The 17,823-nt window shown below is 52.5% G+C and overlaps 3 protein-coding genes across 10 annotated transcripts in view; 1 reads left to right on the top strand and 2 right to left on the bottom strand.

The window, feature by feature from the left end:
- The window catches only part of Znf668 (zinc finger protein 668), an 18,643-nt gene extending 16,168 nt beyond the window's left edge, over positions 1-2,475 (bottom strand). For both annotated transcript variants that reach the window (XM_047533095.1, XM_047533094.1), the window contains exon 1: positions 2,013-2,475. The gene's annotated coding sequence lies outside the window, so the exon portion shown is untranslated. The remainder of the gene's footprint in view (positions 1-2,012) is intronic.
- On the top strand, positions 2,111-12,100 carry Znf646 (zinc finger protein 646). Of its 3 annotated transcripts, none has more exons than XM_047533080.1 (3): positions 2,111-2,952; positions 4,216-9,608; positions 11,539-12,100. In XM_047533080.1, exons 2-3 carry the CDS (start codon positions 4,298-4,300, stop codon positions 11,658-11,660), a joined length of 5,433 nt encoding a protein of 1,810 aa, XP_047389036.1. In that variant the 5' UTR covers positions 2,111-2,952; positions 4,216-4,297; the 3' UTR covers positions 11,661-12,100. The 3 variants fall into 3 exon arrangements, with proteins under 3 accessions (XP_047389036.1, XP_047389038.1, XP_047389037.1); XM_047533082.1 differs by having other exon boundaries at positions 2,111-3,041; XM_047533081.1 differs by having other exon boundaries at positions 2,111-3,145.
- On the bottom strand, positions 12,043-17,823 carry Prss53 (serine protease 53). Of its 5 annotated transcripts, none has more exons than XR_007106070.1 (12): positions 17,552-17,823; positions 16,594-16,614; positions 16,313-16,475; positions 15,722-15,987; positions 15,423-15,577; positions 15,085-15,304; positions 14,451-14,486; positions 13,677-13,827; positions 13,353-13,597; positions 13,143-13,268; positions 12,680-12,896; positions 12,043-12,417 (listed from the first exon to the last, which is right to left on the bottom strand). XR_007106070.1 is itself a non-coding variant. In XM_047533096.1 (12 exons), the coding sequence occupies exons 1-12, from the start codon at positions 17,607-17,609 to the stop codon at positions 12,398-12,400; spliced, it is 1,698 nt and encodes a 565-aa protein (XP_047389052.1). In that variant the 5' UTR covers positions 17,610-17,823; the 3' UTR covers positions 12,043-12,397. The 5 variants fall into 5 exon arrangements, 4 of the variants coding, with proteins under 4 accessions (XP_047389052.1, XP_047389055.1, XP_047389054.1 ...); XM_047533096.1 differs by having other exon boundaries at positions 13,123-13,268; XM_047533099.1 differs by having other exon boundaries at positions 13,162-13,268.

Below are 17,823 nucleotides of genomic sequence, written 5' to 3'. Positions count from 1 at the left end.
TGCTGCTGCCTTGAGTTGAGCTTCAGCCAAAAAGCGGCTTGCAGGGACTTAAGGCAGGCGTTGGGTCCTAAAGACAGCTGGTTCTTTACAAACTCACAGGTAGGTTTTAAGTGGGTCATACAGACAAACGAGCAGTTTATTTTGGAAAATGAAATCAGAGAGATAAGTGTACAGTGCGTCCATGGAGTGACCTGAACTCTCTGGACAGGAAAGCATATTTTTCACAGAGCCTGGGGCTTTTAAAGGGTCCACATCTGAAACTGGGAAGATGCAGAGAAGTCCACCGTAGGAAGTCTTACTCCCTTTTGATGTGATAAGGAAGGTTCGAATGACTAGGAAGGAGTCAAAACCTGTGAAATCCTGTCTCTTTATGTCCTAGAATCTTTGGTTGGTATAAAGGTCATAAATGTCCCTTCAGGGACTTCAGGGTAACTTGTGTTGTTCTTATCACCCTTTCTGGACATGTATTTCTTCTACAGGTAATGGGCTATTTGCTGAAAATGCAGCGCATCCTATTGACTTAAGTTAGGCAGGGCCGCAAGTAAACTGGTTTTTTTGTTTGTTTGTTTGTTTGTTTTTAAAGCAAGCATGCAGGTCTGTGGTCCCAGCGGTTAGGGAGGCTGAAGTAGGAGGATCACCAGTTCAAAGCCAGTCTCAGAAACTTAGTGAGACCCTGACTCTAAATAAAATACAAAATAGGGCTGGGGATGTGGCTCAGTGGTCGAGTGTCCCTGAGTTCAATCCCAAGTACAATCAATCAATCAATCAATCAAAATAAAGGCAAGCATGTGGGGGTCAGCACTGTGGGCCCAGTCTACTGAATTATCTCTTAACCTCATTTTCCTAACACTCATGTCTGTCTGTTACCTACAATCACAAGATATGCAGTTTCAATTCCCCCAAAAGCTTATTCTAGAAGCAGAAATGAGGTGAAAAAGGAGGCACTTAAGTCTCCCCATCTCTAAGAAAATAATCACATAAACTTCACAGGCCAGGAAAGATTTGGTGAGCTGATGGAACTGTGAAGAGGTGAGTGTGAATCACAGTTAGGCCTAAAACCTGGTAACTTCACAACCTGATCCTAATCTACTTTTCCAGTCTCAGTTTCAGTGGTAGTGATCCCCTCGGGTCAGCGACCTAAGTAAGCTCCAGTCACAATTGTTCTCAAACTTCGCCCTTCTATATGCAATTCCCAATGCCAAGCCCATGCTCCCTTTCTCCCAAGGGAAAACTCATTTGCATCACTCAAATACTCCTCCAGTGCTCCCCAAAATACCTAATGGACAGTAGAGGTAAGGGATCCACAGCGCTCTCAGCCTATCTCCTCATTGCTAAAATGGGTCCGCTTACGTATAAGGGCATTAGGGCATACTAGAGGCTCTGAGGAGTGACCAAGAGATGCAGAAACCTTGTGGTCCTCAATCTCTACAATCGTGTGTGTTGATGCCCTCACCAGATAGGCAGTTCCCGCAGGTCAGGACCTTGGGCTGACTCGTTTCAGAATGAACCCGAGGAAAACGTAGCCTTGGCGAACGTGATAAGAAAGCGAACGAAGAATGAGGGAATGAACAAATGAATGGGAGGAGGGCCAAAAGCGGGACAAAGCCCTGCAAGATGGCGTTCTTTAGGACCGCGGGAGGGGCAGTCAGGGCCTCCGCCGGGGAGGGGGGCCACAGGCGCCAGGGACCTTACTTGGCGGGCCGCGCAGTTAAGACAAAAGCCCCCTCAACATGGCGGGCGCTAGGACCCCTGAGCCCACACCGCACAAGGCCGGCAGTCGCGTTGGCCGAGCCTAGGCATCCGTAGTAGCCGGCCCGCGGGGACAGCCGGCGGGTTCTAGGACCCACTGGGCCCGGAGGCCGCCTGGGGCCGCTTGCCGCCCGCCCCGCCCGCGCTGCTCGAGTCGGGCCAACCCAGTCCTCCTGCGCCCACAGAAAAACTGAAGCCAGCTTTGACTGCATTCGTGCTGGGGCTTCCCGGGGTCTTTGCGACTTCCCGTCGGAGTCTCCTACCTGATCCGACTTGAGCTGGCTCCGTGGCATCAGCTTCGGCTCCTCGCACCAACAGAGCCCAGAACACGACCAGAAAGGGGAAGGCGCTAGGACCCAGCGGGGGGCAGGGGAGGCGGGGCCAGCAGGCCAAAGAGCGGAAGTGGAAGGCAGCTTTCCCCGCTAGAAGGAAAAGTTTACGCAAGCACCTCCAGCCTATAGTGGCGGAAACTTCTTGCAAGGGGTCTCTGGAAGATAAAGGGGACTCCAGGCCTACTATATATATCGGCCAGGTCATTGGAAGTGTCTCTAAGATCTAGAAGGTGGGAGGACAGAAAGGCCATGATGAAGTTTCGTGGTACCTAAACCGCCTTATACTCCACATTTCCTTTAATAGAAAGGAGTGAATTTAATGAAGCTTCCCCCTTCTGTCTTGGGAAGAACCTTTCAGGGAGCCCCATGAAAAGTGTCACCATAGTACTGTGGCCAGGACTGCAGAACTCCCCCCCGCCCACCCCTCTCCGCACTTATTCAGTAAGCATCGGAACGATTTTGCAGCTCCGGACCGAAATGTGGCTAGTGAGAAGATATGCAGCTTTGTGACCTGTATGGGCGGAGCCAGAGTCTCGCCCGGCAAGAACCTGCGGCCGGAAGTGTGCTTGTGTAGAAAGGCAGCCTGGAGGCGGGACAGGAAGTGTTCCCGAAGCGGAAGTTTCGCGGGGAAGATTTTGCATCTCGGACACTTCCTGTTTCCTAGTAACAATAGGAAGTGTCCGCGGAGGTGGGGGGTAGAGTTCTGGATCACACCAGCTGTGCCCTCTTCTCCCTACCTTCCTCCTCCTCCACCTTCGTCTTTTCTTCTTTCCTTGTTCTTCCCCTCTCCGGGAACCCTGGCTGACTGTCCGTGTGTGGGAGCGCGAGACCCTCCCAAGGCCACCCCCTGGGGCGCGCGGCTGCAGTTAGGGTAAGGGTCCCAGTGCGCAGGCGCGCTCTCGTTCGCGGTTCCCAACGGACGCGCCCGCGGCGGGAACGGGAAGGGGTCGGCCGTGCAAGGTAGGGGTCCTGAGAGGAAATTGGCCGAAGAAATGAGTGACGCAAGAAGATCTCGTCGGTGGTTGATTACGGAAGGGGACTCTTGAGGGAAGGAGCTTTGGGAGGTGAGAATTCCGACGGCAGGTTCAATGAGAGGGTTTAGAGTCAGAGAGAAGAGTTGTATTGGTGTCCTATGGGATTGAAGAGTCAGAATTGGAGAAGGCCAAGATGATTAAGAGGCACGAGAGTCTACTACTGAGAAAGCAAGGGCTTTGAGGTGAAGACTGCCTCGGTCAGTGGGTTTCTCATTTGTAAACTGGATTAACTGGCATTGGAGTCTTAGGATTTAGTCACACGGTGAATATACTTACAATGCCTGGCACGTGGTACTGTTCACCATGAGTTGCTGTCATCATCAGTATTGAGAGGAAGTAGAAGAAAATTAGGAAAGGATGGTGAGGGTGAGGTAAGGCGGCTTGGCATAGAAAAAGTAGGCGATGAAATGAAATTCCAGTGTGAAATGAGGTGGGGACTTTTTTTTTTTTTCCAAAATGGAAGATAGTTGGGTTTTGGTGAAGTAGGTAAAAGTTGGCAAAAGAGTTTTCTGGGAAGGAGACTTTGTGACATTGGGGAGACTAGAGTGAGGGGGAACAAACCAGTCCTTTCTTGGTAAGTGACTTCTAACTCTTCTCTTAGGTCCTTAGTTGTCATCTGGAGAAAGTAGCTGCTTTTCACTGCTTCCAGACTACTTCATTTAGTTGAAGGATAAAGGAGAAAGGGTTGGACTTTTCTTATTATTAAGCCCAGGAACAAGTCTAGTTTCCTTGTTTAGGTGTCATAGAAGTTTTTTGTTTTCACAGAATTATAGAGAGTATATGGTTAGGAACAGTAGGCCTTTTGGATCTAGTCTGAAAGACACGATAATAGGTTAGTGATCAGAAGTGAGTTATTCTCTAGACTTCTATTTCCTTATCTTTTAGGGATGACTTAAGCCTAGAGGAACTCCCATGTTTGGGGAGCTTGTGCATAGGGAGGCCTTACATGATGGTGCCCCCAGATTAGATCTAGTAGAAAGTAGGTCCCTGGGCATTGATAATTGGAGAAACTCTCAGTGACCTCTGGTGAACTTGTTGCTCATAGAACCAAGAGTCAAAGTTAATTCAGGCAAAATTTGATAACTACCCCCTCTCCCTAGGCCTTGGCTCCTCCACCAGAAGAAGATGCTGCTGCCACCTGTCTGTTCCTCCTGAACCTCCAGTTTTCTGTCACATTGACCCATGGAGGACACGCCCCTCTCACTCAGCTGCTCTGACTGTCAGCGTCACTTTCCTAGCATCCCAGAACTGTCACGGCACCGAGAATTGCTCCATCCATCTCCCAATCAGGATAGTGAGGAAGTTGACAGCATCCCTCGGCCCTACCGCTGTCAGCAGTGTGGGCGGGGCTACCGTCACCCAGGTAGCCTGGTCAACCACCGCCGAACCCACGAGACTGGCCTTTTCCCTTGTACCACCTGTGGCAAGGACTTTACTAATCCCATGGCCCTCAAGAGCCACATGAGGACTCATGCTCCTGAAGGCCGGCGCAGGCGCAGGCCCCCCCGCCCCAAAGAAGCCATTCCAAGTGTCCAGAGTGAGACAGTGTCCACTGACTCCTGGGACCAGAAGCTTGGCCCTGGGGAAGGCTGGGGAAACCAGACAAAACATACAAAAGACACACCTGACTGTGAGTCTGGATCTGACCCCAGGGCAACCTCTGGCACTTGGGAAGATCTGCCCACCAGACAAAGGGAAAGCTGGGAAAACCAACCAGATCCTGAGGAGGGTGCAGAGGTCTGGGAGCCCACCACCAATTCTGCCAGAACTCCACCTCTCCCAACTCCAGCAAGCAGCCTCCTTAGCAATTTGGAACAGTATCTGGCTGAATCAGTAGTGAACTTCACTGGGGGACAAGAGCTTACCCAGTCTCCTCCTGTTGAGGAGGAACGGCGGTACAAGTGCAGTCAATGTGGTAAGACCTACAAACATGCTGGGAGCCTCACCAATCACCGCCAGAGCCACACCCTGGGTGTCTATCCTTGTGCCATCTGCTTCAAAGAGTTCTCTAACCTCATGGCTCTGAAGAACCATTCCCGACTGCATGCCCAATATCGGCCTTACCACTGTCCTTATTGCCCTCGTGCCTTCCGGCTCCCCCGAGACTTGTTGGAACACCAGCAGTCCCATGAGGTTGAAAGGCAGGAGCAACCGTGGGACGAGAAAGGGATGCCCACCACCAATGGTCATACAGATGAGAGCAGCCAGGACCAGCTACCTAGTACACAGATGCTGAATGGCTCTGGGGAGCTAGAAGACAGTGGCCTGGAAGAATACCGGCCTTTCCGCTGTGGGGACTGTGGCCGTACTTACCGCCATGCTGGGAGCCTCATCAACCATCGAAAGAGTCATCAGACAGGTGTCTACCCCTGCTCAATCTGTTCCAAACAGCTGTTCAATGCAGCTGCTCTCAAAAACCATGTGCGGGCTCATCATAGGCCTCGGCAAGGAGCTGGGGAAGATGGACAGTCATCAGTACCACCAGCTCCCTTGCGGTTGACTGAGACCACCCACAGAGAAGACGGGGTCTCTGCTGCCACCCTGGACCATCGCCCCTATAAGTGCAATGAGTGTGGTCGGGCTTACCGCCACCGGGGAAGCCTGGTGAACCACCGCCACAGCCATCGGACAGGAGAATACCAGTGCTCACTATGTCCCCGCAAGTACCCCAACCTCATGGCCCTGCGCAACCATGTGCGGGTACATTGCAAGGCTGCTCGCCGAAGTGCAGACCCAAGGACTGAGGGTCCCCCAGGCAACCTCAAGGTGGAACTCCCACCTGACCCAGTGGGAGCAGAGGCAGCTCTGCACACAGATCAGGGGCCCTTGTGCAAACATGAAGAGGAGGCCACTGATATCCCCCCAGTAGCAGATAGGACATCACCACAGATATGTAGCTTCTGTGGGATGTTCTTTGAAGATCCTGACAGTCTTGAACATCATGTCCTGACCCATAGGGCAGGGGAAGTGGAAAAGAGAACAGAGACTACAGTGTCACCTCCTCGGGCATTTGCCTGCCGAGACTGTGGGAAGAGCTACCGACACTCGGGTAGCCTTATCAACCACAGGCAGACCCACCAGACAGGGGACTTCAGTTGTGGGGCCTGTGCCAAGCACTTCCACACCATGTCTGCCATGAAGAACCATTTGCGACGCCATAGTCGACGGCGGAGCAGGCGGCATCGGAAGCGGTCTGCCAGTAAGGCAGAAGCCAAACTCCCACCAGGGGGGACCTGGGTCCAGGAGTTGGAAGACAATGGGGGCCCAGACCATTCCCAAGGACCTTTAGGGGAAAGTCCTTGTAGGACTGAAGGCAACTTGGAAAATGATGGGGACTGTTTGCAGGCTGAATCTGAAGGTGACAAATGTGAGCTTGAGAGGAATGAAGCCTGTGATAAAGAGAGCAGAGACACTGAGGACAGACTACAAAGTAAGGAAGCCTGTTTTTTTGACAATTTGGACATCCCAGGTGATGAGGAAGGCAACGGGACTCACTTCTGTATTGGCCTTACTGGGATGGACAAAGACCAGAAACCAACTACTAACCAGCCTAACTCTTCTTCCCACTCTGCTGAAACTGTCACCAGCTGGCAGTCTGAGGTGGCTCACACATGTTCTGACTGTGGGCGCTCTTTCCCCCATGCTACCGGCCTCCTAAGCCATAGGCCCTGCCACCCACCAGGTATCTATCAGTGCTCTCTGTGCCCAAAGGAGTTTGACTCTCTGCCTGCCCTGCGCAGTCACTTCCAGAACCACGGGCCAGGGGAGGTGGTCTCAGCACAGCCTTTCCTCTGCTGCCTCTGTGGTATGATCTTCCCTGGGCGGACTGGCTACAAGCTTCACTGGCGCCAGGCTCACAATTCCTCTGGCATGACTGAGGGCTCAGAGGAGGAGGGGGAAGAGGAAGGAGCAGCAGAGGTAGCCTCCACCCATACTCCTCCACTGCAGCTCTCAGAAGCAGAGCTGCTGAATCAGCTGCAGCGGGAGGTGGAAGCATTGGATGGGGCAGGTTATGGACACATCTGTGGCTGCTGTGGTCAGACCTATGATGACCTGGGGAGCCTGGAACGTCACCACCAAACTCAGAGTTCAGAAAACACCACAGACAAGGCTCCCACCTGCTTGGAAATGTTAGGCGATGCCACGGAGGTGGTTGCTGACAGTGTCTTTGAGGGCACAGTGACCTCGGTCTCTGGAGAGGGTGGGGACACAAAATCTGAAGAGGAAGTGGGTGGCACAGTTGCAGACAGCCTTTGCATGCAGGTTGATGAAAGTTTTCTGGAGGCCCAGCCCCGACCCTTTCGCTGCAACCAGTGCGGCAAGACCTATCGCCATGGGGGCAGCCTGGTGAACCACCGCAAGATCCACCAGACTGGGGACTTCATCTGTCCTGTTTGCTCTCGCTGCTACCCCAACCTGGCTGCCTACCGTAATCATCTGCGGAACCACCCTCGCTGCAAAGGCTCTGAGCCTCAAGTGGGACCCATCCCAGAGGCAGGAGGCAGTAGTGAGCCCCAGAATGTGACAGAGAAGAGACCAGAGCAGGCAGAAGTGGTAAAGCTCCAAGAAGAACTTAAAGTGGAACCCCTGGAGGAGGTGGCTGAGGTGAAGGAAGAGGCATGGGAAGAGACCACTGTGAAGGGGGAGGAGATAGAGCCAAGGTTGGAGACAGCAGAGAAGGGCTGTCAGACAGAGGCTAGCTCTGAACGACCCTTCAGCTGTGAGGTATGTGGCCGCTCATACAAACATGCTGGTAGCCTCATCAATCACCGGCAGAGCCACCAGACTGGCCACTTTGGCTGTCAGGCCTGCTCCAAGGGCTTTTCAAACCTCATGTCTCTCAAGAACCACCGGCGCATCCACGCAGACCCTCGGCGTTTCCGCTGCAGTGAATGTGGGAAAGCATTTCGTCTGAGGAAACAGCTGTGTAGTCACCAACGAGTCCATTTTGAGCGGCGCGGGGGTACCCAAAAGCTGACCCGAGAAGATCGTCCCTTTCGGTGTGGTCAGTGTGGACGGACCTACCGCCATGCAGGCAGCCTCCTGAACCACCGGCGCAGCCATGAGACAGGCCAATACAGCTGCCCCACTTGCCCCAAGACTTACTCAAACCGCATGGCCCTGAAGGACCATCAGAGGCTGCACTCTGACAGTCGGCGGCGGCGGGCAGGCCGGTCCCGGCGGGCAGCTGTACGCTGTGCTCTTTGTGGCCGGGGCTTTCCTGGCCGGATATCTCTGGAGCGGCACCTTAGGGAGCATGAGGAAAAGACAAAACAGAAGCAGACCAATGGTCATGGAGACCCAAATGGTACAGAAGGCAGTGAGGAGAACTTAGCCAATGATCTGGAACTTGAAGACAGGTCAGGTGGTATTGAGGCAGTACCCCAGATGGAAGATGGAGCCATGAGACCAGGGGAACACAGTCAGAGCCCCATTAGGGCAGAAGGTGTAGAAGCTGCAGAGCCAGTGTTGTGGGGCATGAGGAAGACAGATGGGTGGCAAGAAGAGAGGAGACTGAGGAATCACAGTGGAGATTGGGTTTCACAGGGTCAGCTGTTAATCAAGCCAGAAGACAAATCAGAAGATACTGTCTCCAGTAGCCCTTGCCATCTTGCTCACAGCCAGTCCAATGGACCTAGTCTGAGTCACATGGATAGCTGGGATGATGGAGACAGCAGCTCTCAGCCACAGCCAGAGAGCCATTCATATTCTTGTAGCCAATGTGGTAAGACCTTTTGCCAATCAGATGACCTTTCAAACCATAATACCCATAAGACAGATCGCCACTATTGCCTGCTCTGCTCCAAGGATTTCTTAAATCCTGTAGCCACTAAGAGTCACAGCCACAACCATATAGCTGCCCAGACTCTTGCCTGCCCTGACTGTGGCAAGGTCTTTCAGTGCCACCATGAACTGGTCACCCATCTGCAGACCCATGCCAAGGGCTACAATCAGATGCCAAATCAGGTAGAGGAGGCCGTAGGTTCACAGGCTGGAACCCTGGAAGACAAAGCTGGTCTTCCTGGTCAAGAGAAAGCTCAGGAGGCCCCTTCACAACACCCCAGGGCTCCAGAAGAGAATGCTGAGCAAACTAGTGAAGGGCAAGGAGTAAATTCCACAGCAGCTGAAGACAAGGAGCGACCCTTCCGCTGTGCCCAGTGTGGGCGTTCCTACCGCCATGCTGGGAGCCTGCTGAACCACCAGAAGGCCCACACCACTGGACTGTATCCCTGCTCCCTGTGCCCTAAACTTCTGCCTAACCTGCTGTCGCTTAAGAACCATGGCAGGACCCACACAGATCCCAAACGCCACCGCTGCAACATCTGTGGCAAGGCCTTCCGGACAGCTGCCCGGCTGGAGGGTCATGGACGGGTCCATGCACCTAGGGAGGGACCTTTCACCTGCCCCCATTGTCCCCGTCACTTCCGCCGCCGAATCAGCTTCCTGCAGCATCAGCAGCAGCACCAAGGAGAATGGACAGTGACGAGCTCTGGTAAGGGCATGAGTGGACTTGGGTAGAGGATTGAAGGGTCCCAGAAAGAGTGGGGGCATGAGGGGAAGGTGAAACTGGGCTCTAAGGTGGGCGTGAGACAAGGAATGGGAAGAGTTACATGTATTCCAAGAGGGTGGGGGACCTGGAGTGAATAAACTATTTCAAGGATGCTGTCTTTTGAGCAACTGAGATCTGAACCAGTCACTGTTGTCAGGGAAATGCCATAAGCTGAGGTCTACCATAAGGTCTGCATTATATGCTCCATCCCAGAGTTGAGCTGAGGTGTCTTTCAGGCTTCATGTGCTGAGAGTGTAGTAGGGGTGGACTCTTAAGGGGCCATGGAGCTATTACTGAAATAAAGCAGGTTGGATTTTGGGATCTATCCTGGGCTCACACATAAAGATATGGGTCAAGGGGTTGTGGTTGTGGCTCAGTGGTAGAGCGCTTGCCTAGCATGTGTGAGGCAAGTCTGTCAACATCTAAAAAAAAATTAAAAAAAAAAAAAAAAGATATGGGTCAGACTCATTTTGAAATCCCATTGACTCTTCAAATAAGCTCTTTGGGGTGTAGGATAGAGAGTGGGCCAGCTGAAAGGCAGCCCTAGCTATTTTAGAGGCACCATAGGGGAAGCACACATGCTTTGTTAACTAAAAGGCTAGAATTTACATCTAATCCCCTATCCCCTAAACTGAGACTTGAAGCTCATCATTTAACCTCTCGGGGATTCACCTTCCTTGTTTATAAAATCGAATGTTAATACCAAGCCATTGTGAGATAAATAGTGTGATGGTTTGGGGCAGTACAAGGTAGGAGGTACTGGTCTGGGGCACAGGTAGCTGTATGGGCTATAGCCAAAGAGGAATGTCTTTTTGTTTCATTGGTAGGGGAGGGAGTAACTGGGTATCTGTTGGCTACCACATCTGGAAACCCTCCTGATTTAGCCGGTAATGATTTTCAGAGAAAAAGATGAAGTCATTCATTTTGCGTAGATTTTTTTCTTTCTCTGAATGGGCATGGGTGGGGAATTATTGGGAATCCTAGGATTCCTGGGTTCTCATATGGTGGGGTAGAGGGAATATCCTCTATGCCTGGGAGAGGTATGGGGTCAGCCCCCTCAGTCAGTGACTGCTTCTTCCTGGACTACTTTATGGCTTCACTACTGACTTTGGAAATTGGGTCACTCGTCAGTACCCAGTTCCCTGTACCTCTTTCCCTACATCTTTTCTCTGCTTTTTTTCTTGGAAACTAGACCTCTAATCCTTTCCTATGACTGTTGCCCATATCTCTTTTTCTTCCCTTTAGTCAACTCTTACGTTTTCCTTCCACTGGCCATCTTTTTTAGGATCCAGCCAAACCATCCTTTCCACCTGCAATCCCCCCACCCCCTGCATGTCTTTAACTGGAGGACTGAGTCACAGATAATTGTTTCTTTGAAGCCTTGCTGGGCTGTGGCAACAGTAGTTATTAGCCCCTGTCTCTCATACTCTATCAAGAGGGGATCTCAGTGTATTCTTGCCTCCACCCAGCCTGTTGAAGGACAAAGCTGTGGAGGAGTGGGACATCCTATTTCTTCAGCAAGCCCTGGGCTCACTCCTTCCACCTCCTATAGAAAGGAGGACCCGTTCCATCTAGTGGCCACGAAAGATGGGTGTCCCAAGATGTTGACACTTCACCAGAGCTTAACAGGGGAGAGGATGGTGGGCAACAGTCCATTGGAAGCTAAAGGGATGACTCTCAGTATAAAAGATTTCTTATGACTTCAAGGGAAATGGAGTGAATTAGCCAGTTGGGAAAATAATTGGGAATCCTAGAATTCCTGGACTTCGATATGGGCCTCTAGGGCCATGAGCAAGAAGGAATGGCCTGCAGGACTGGGGACATGTGGCATCTGCCCCCACATGTTGGTGACCTCCTTTCTCTCTCTCCCCAGGAGCCCCAGTGGCACCAGCGACAGGCAGAGGGGATTTGTCATTGCCTCCTCCACCCACTCCCACGACCCTACTTCTGGACCCTTCATCCCAGTGGCCTGCAGACCTCAGCTTCTCCCTCTGAACTTCAAGTCTCCAAAGATCAGAACGTTGGAGGGAGAGGAGGGCTTCAGGCAGAGAGGGGCTTGATCTCCTTGTTTTGCTCAGGAGTAGTTTGGGCATCCCCATCTCTTCTCCTCTCCCCGTGAAGAAGACCCACATCTGGCTTCTTTCCCAAGAAGGGTTGGGTCATTCCTCATGTCCTTGCCCTTGAAGGACCTCCTTCCCCCAGCGTTTGTCATCATGCTCTTCCTGGTGCCAGGCTCTGCCAAGGTGCTGGGCCACCCTCACCAGCTAGATTCCAACACTGGGGTGTGGCAGATTCAGAGAGTACCAGGAGTGGGAATGTTGCCTGTGGAAGGGGAGCCTTTTGCTACAGTTTGTAACTTATTTTCTAAAGTCTATTTTGTAACAATTTATTTAAGTTTAAAAAAATGGAAAATTGCTCCCCCCAAAAAAAGGAAGTTTCAAAACAAATGATTGGTGTGATTGTATCTGGAGAATGAAGGATAGGGGAACTGGGGATGCCTGCATTGGAGAGCAGAGCTGAGTGTGGGAACATCCACAGGTGACATCCCTGTCCTGCAGGGCAGAGAGTGGGAGCATCTTCCCATCTGGGCAGGCTCCTTTCCACAACCAGATGGGCTGTTGGGCTGTCCCAGGGACTGGAACTACACTTGGCGGGGAGGCGGGCGCAGAGGTGTTGATGTGGGAGTTGCCTCACTTTTCTCGCGTCCTGTGAACAGCCTAGAGAGTCACCTGTCAACAGCTGGCTGGTTGACCTGTTGAGGTGAAAAATGAGGGTGGGGTTGGCTTCATCCTCACAACTCTGTTCCCTCCCTTGAAAGAATAGCATCTGTCTTAGTTCCTGCGGCAGATGAGAATACTGAGGTTCAAAGAGGTTGAGAGGTCTGTTCCCTACAATCTACATGGGTCTGTCCAGTGCTCTTCCCCACCCAAGTCAGCTAAAGGTGGGTTAGAATAGTGCCCGCCCTAAACTGAGAGAGAAGGACAGTTCATCAAGAAGGCCTCAGGGTCACATACTCCAGTTGGCCAGACAGCTTCCAGCCTCAACCTCAGGTTCTGGCTCCTCAGCAAAGTAGACCTGCCAGTCCAAACTGCTGATCCAGTCCTCATAGGCAGGGAGTGCTGTGAAGACCGCAGGTTGTGCAGGGCCTTGGCAGGCATCCCCAAAGCTGTGTAGCCCAGCCAGGAACCATGTGCCCCTCACCTTGTGTACCAGTGGTGCTCCAGACAAGCCCTGTCAGGTCAGGTGACACTGGGTGACTTCCTTTTTCCTTTAGGCAACTGGGGAAAGCAGAAGGGGCTAGGGACTGAATCTCACAATTTGGGGGATAGTTGGCCCAAAGGATTACTTTCAGGTGGGAGGCAGAGGTAAAGGGTAAGCCTGACAGGTCTTTTCATGAACTGCAGGGTGAGGGAATGCTGGGGGTCTGTTGGGTATGGTTTGAGGAACTGGGCCTCACCTCACAATGGGGCAGCTCACCCACAACACTGGTACACACCATCCCTGGCAAAATGGGGATGTCATCACTTCCAGGGGCTGCATGCAGACGACTGCAGGCCCTTGGCCCCAGGAGAGTCACAGGTACCATCTGGGGAGAGCTGATCCCTACAGGAAAAGGGAAAAGAATCAGAATGTCCCAGTGGCCTTTAGGCTGGATGGACAACTGCTAATGGCCCTCGTTCTACATACCTGCTCCTTGACGGGCCATACCCAGGACCCAGCCACGTTCCCCATCAGGCAGGTGGTGGTCAGTGTAGGGCAGGCAAAGGGGCCGCACTTTGGGGCCCAGTGTCACAGGTTGGGCCAACAGCAAGAGGGCCACATCGTAGCCCCCCTCGGGGTGCGTATAGGCCCCATGCAAGATGAGTTGCTTCAGGCTGTGCTCCTCTGGTTCAGCCCCTAGCCCTATACTCCATTCCTCTAGGGTCTGGCGCCTGTGCAGAGGCAGCATTGAGAGCACTGGGTAACAGAACTGGGGCAAGGGGCACAAAGGAGAGAGGTGCAGGAGCTCACCCAATGAAGCAGTGTGCAGCAGTCAGCACCACCTCCTCTGACACTAGTGCTCCACCACAGGCCAGTCTCCCCTGGTGCTTCAGCCTGGCATCCCAGGGCCACTGGGAGGGGGCTCCTGCCTGGGGACCCTCTGTCCTCAAGGATCCACAGGCTGAAAAAGATGGATTACATCATTTGACCTAAGTGCTCATTATGTGCCAGGCCCTGTGCTTAAATACTTTCCATATGCTATCAAATCTTCTCAATATCTTTTTTAAAAAATTTTTTGGTACTGGGAATTGAACCCAGGGGCACTCAACCACTGAGCCACATCCTCAACCCTTTCTATATTTTATTTAGAGACAGGGTCTCACTAAGTTGCTGAAGCAGGCTTAGAACTCGAGATCCTTCTGCCTCAGCCTCCCAAGCCTCTGGGATTACAGGCATGTGCCACCACACATGACTTCAATATCCTTTTAAGTTGACTTTTGTTACCCTCATTACCAAAGGTAACTGAAGTTAAGTGACTTTCTAGCTCTGAAACCAAGAGCAAGTAGCAGACTTGGGATTCAGAAGTCAGGCCTACCTGGAAGTGGTGATGCAGACCTGTGATCCCAGCTACTCAGGAGGCTGAGACAGGAGGATCACAAATAAGAGGACAGCCTGGGAAATTTTGCAAGACCCTCAAAATAATCAAAAGGGCTGGGGATAGGGTGCTATCCAGTGATAGGGTGCTCCTGGGTTCAAAAGCTAGACCTGAGGACTGGGGTTGTGGCTCAGTGACAGAGCACTTACCTAGCATGTGTGAGGTGCTGGGTTCAATTCTCAGCACTACATATAAATGAATAAAATAAAGGTCCATCAACATCTTTAAAAATATCTTAAAGCTAGGATTGACTCTTAACCCAGATGGTCTGACAGTGCTCTGCCCTGCTCATTACTCCCCCGCCCCACCCGTCTGCATCCCTCCAGGCCTGGACTGGCTCCAGAATACCTGGCTCACTGGTGCTTCTCTCAACATCAAGACATAGCTTCCTTCCCAGGAATTACTTTGCATGCAATTTGCATGTCAGTCACTTAATGCCAGGTATCTGAGTGGTGCCCTGCCCTGTCTCATTGAATCTGTGCAGAAGCTTGTAGCCTCCCAAAAAAACCTCCACTCAAATCTCAGTGATCCCTTTCCTTACCTAAACTCCAAACTCATAAAGCTCCAATCATCCTATGCCTCTCAGCCCCAGTGGGGATGTTCCCATCCCAAGGGCTGAAAGAGGCCTTAAAAGCTTCCTCATTCATCCCTTGATAGTGTTGTATCAACTTTCTATTCTGAACTGAAGTTTGCTTCACTGTGGTTTCCACCTGCTACCCAGAAGTCCTCATGCAGGCCTTAGTATTCCCATACATCCCCACTGTGAACACCCCCTGCTCATACCTACACAGCTGTCCTCATCACTGGTCTCCAGAGTCCCTGGGTTCTGGGCCAGGAAGGCTGCCCCCTGAGCTTGAGCCTGCAGCCAGGAGCTGTGAGCAACTGTGTCAGTCAGCAGCACAGGATTGTCCTCCTGGGCACATCTTGATGCAAAGCTGATGATACCAGCCTGAACCCAATGTCCATCAGGCTCACGGCACAGCACGGGACCTCCAGAATCTCCCTGGAGACAGGCAATGGAGACAAGGACAGATACCCTCTGACTCCAGCTCTCCTATTCTCTGTGGATTAAGCCCCCAGCCCAAGATTAGGTTGTTTCCCCTGTTCCCTTCCCTTCAGACCTGACAGGGCCCCTGCACCCCAGGCTGAGCACCCCCACAGAGCATTCCCAGCCTGGCTGGGCTAGCCAGGAGCCTCTGATGCAGCCGGTTGTAGAGACAGTTACACGTGGGGCGGCTGATTAGACGCAGGCGCAGATTCCGTAGGGTCCTGGGAACTGGCAAAAGAGATAGGGGCTCTGGCTGGAGTCTGAATTCTAGGAAGCAAGGGAGACTTGGGGCTGGGACAGTCAAGAGATGAGACTGTGTGTCATTGGGCAAGCAGAATGCCTCTTTGGACTTTCAGCTAGGACAGCACTTACCATCACTGGTGTCTTGATCCCAGCCAGTGGCCCAGCAAGAAGCTCCAAAGGGAAAGCGATGGACAGGTTGGGGCAGGCAGAGGGGTGTGTGGGCCGTGGGGTGGGCAAGCTGAAGCAAGGCCAGGTCTGAGCCCTGGCTGTAGTGGTTATAGGCCTTGGGCAACTGTAGGGCAGCCACCCCAACCTCCTCAGCCCCTGGGCTTAACCCCTCACGATGCAGAGAACCCAGGACAACTGACCAGGAGCTCAGTTCTGTTGCTGCTGCCCTGGAATGGGAAAGGTAAGACCCACACTGCTGAGTGCAAGGAGAGACAATGACGCCATAGGACATAACATAGGTAGGTGGAAGATGGGAAGATATCAGTTCATGGTTTTAAGCACAGTCCTTCCCTTCTCTCAAGCTCAGTCATTTGTAAAGTTTCTACCATGAAAGGTTGTTGTTAAAATTAACTTGATAATATGTACCTGGCACATGGCAGATTCTCAAATGGCATTTTATTATTCTAGGTGCAGGGACCAGTTTTGTGGGGCATGGGGACAAATTATCCACCCCTAAGTCAGAGACCCTGTCTGACCCCAACCATGACTCACTTTTCAAAGCAGTGGGCGGCAGTGAGAACCCAAGTGTCTGCCACCAGGGAGCCGCTGCAGATGTGGACTCCCTGCCTCCTCACACTGGCCTGCCAGGGCCATTCACCAGGTGCTGTGTTGCCTTCCTGAGGCTTGGGGGGGCCAGGGCCACGCTGCCCACAGACTGTGGAGAGAGATGGGTCATAGTGACTTCTGACCCCTGTCCTGCCTCCACGCCAGGCCTGACCCAGACCTAAGTAAGATCCAGCCTCCATGTCCCCATATCTTTCCCCAGAGCTTACCACGCTGAGCTGCTTGAAGACCTGGTGGGGAGGGGAAAGAGACACAGGTGAGGCTTGGGTGCACCTTACCTGCCCAACCCAGGCTCAGTGGGATAGTCCCTGGGTCCTTACCTATGACTCTGGCTATCTCACCAGCCCCTCCCAAAATGAAAATATTTATATGAGGCCGAGAAACAGCTTTTATTGGAACCCATTCAGAGTGTACACTCAGTAATTAGTCCTCCTCCCTCAGCTGTGCTCATCACTCCTGGGCCTGAGAAGCAGAGCCTGGGGTTCAGCTTGGGACCAGACCAACCTTCCTTTAGGCTTCAGAACCCCCAACTCCTGCCCCCAGCACTGAGTCAGGGAGGCAGTCTGTCTGTGGAGAGCATTAGCTTAATTGTCTCTTCAACTATGGAGGCCTAAGAAGAAGGATTAGAGGCCTACGTCACATCCAAGTGGGGAAAGGCCCTAAAAGATTCAGACTCACTCCACCCCTGTTCTAACAATTCAGACTTCCCAGCTTCCCAGGAGCTGCCTGGGATTCTACCAAAGGGTCCCTGCCTTGCCTCTTCCCCATACACAGGGCATACACCTGCCCATCGAACATCTGAGCTGGGAGATCCAAGATGTGATGGAGGAAAGACAATACCCAGGCCAGGGTGGGGGCCCTGAACTTGCCCGAGGTAAGTCTGAAAGCAGAGAGGCAGACCACATAACATACACACATAGGTAGGACTACCCAGAGACACAATGATAGTCCCTGCAGACACAGATTAACCCTGCTTGAGAAAATCACACCCATTTTGACTCAGCTGGTCACATATCCCCTGCCCCAACAACCACAATGATATTACCTTAGGCAGACTGTTGTCCCACAGACAGGATTCCTCACCAAACTCCAGGGGCAGCAAAGCAGAGGGTGGCCTATAAACCCCTGTCATGTCACTCCCCACTCCCTCACCAATGGGTGGCTTACCCTCTATAAGGACCACCACTCCCAGGATGAGCAGTTCTGGTCCCCAACTCTGCTTCATGCTGCTCCAGGCCACTCTGCCGCCTGTGCTCTGGTTCTCAGAGAAGCCACCTGGGTCTCCCTGGCTCCACCTCTGCTCCGCCCCCAGTTGGCTAGTAGTTAGGAGTCATGGCTTTTCCTGGGCTGGAGTGTAGCCAGCAGCTCTTAGCTTTGGGGTTGGGGCTGTGTGACCCCAGGGCTGGTCCATCACCCCTCTCTGGGCCTTGACCATGAAG

This window comes from Sciurus carolinensis, chromosome 18, assembly GCF_902686445.1.
Source record: "Sciurus carolinensis chromosome 18, mSciCar1.2, whole genome shotgun sequence".
NCBI lineage: Eukaryota > Metazoa > Chordata > Mammalia > Rodentia > Sciuridae > Sciurus > Sciurus carolinensis.
This window is presented reverse-complemented; position numbering and strand designations above follow the sequence as displayed.

Bases quoted from the DNA above. Each gene is read 5' to 3' on its own strand.
- Prss53 (XM_047533096.1), bottom strand. From the start codon at position 17,609: ATGAAGCAGAGTTGGGGACCAGAACTGCTCATCCTGGGAGTGGTGGTC. The intron at 15,578-15,721 runs GTAAGTGCTGTC...CTCTTTTGCCAG, and splicing joins GGATCAAGACACCAGTGATG to TTCCCAGGACCCTACGGAAT. The intron at 13,269-13,352 runs GTATGTAGAACG...CTTTTCCTGTAG, and splicing joins TATGGCCCGTCAAGGAGCAG to GGATCAGCTCTCCCCAGATG.
- Znf646 (XM_047533080.1), top strand. From the start codon at position 4,298: ATGGAGGACACGCCCCTCTCACTCAGCTGCTCTGACTGTCAGCGTCAC. The intron at 9,609-11,538 runs GTAAGGGCATGA...CTCTCTCCCCAG, and splicing joins ATGGACAGTGACGAGCTCTG to GAGCCCCAGTGGCACCAGCG.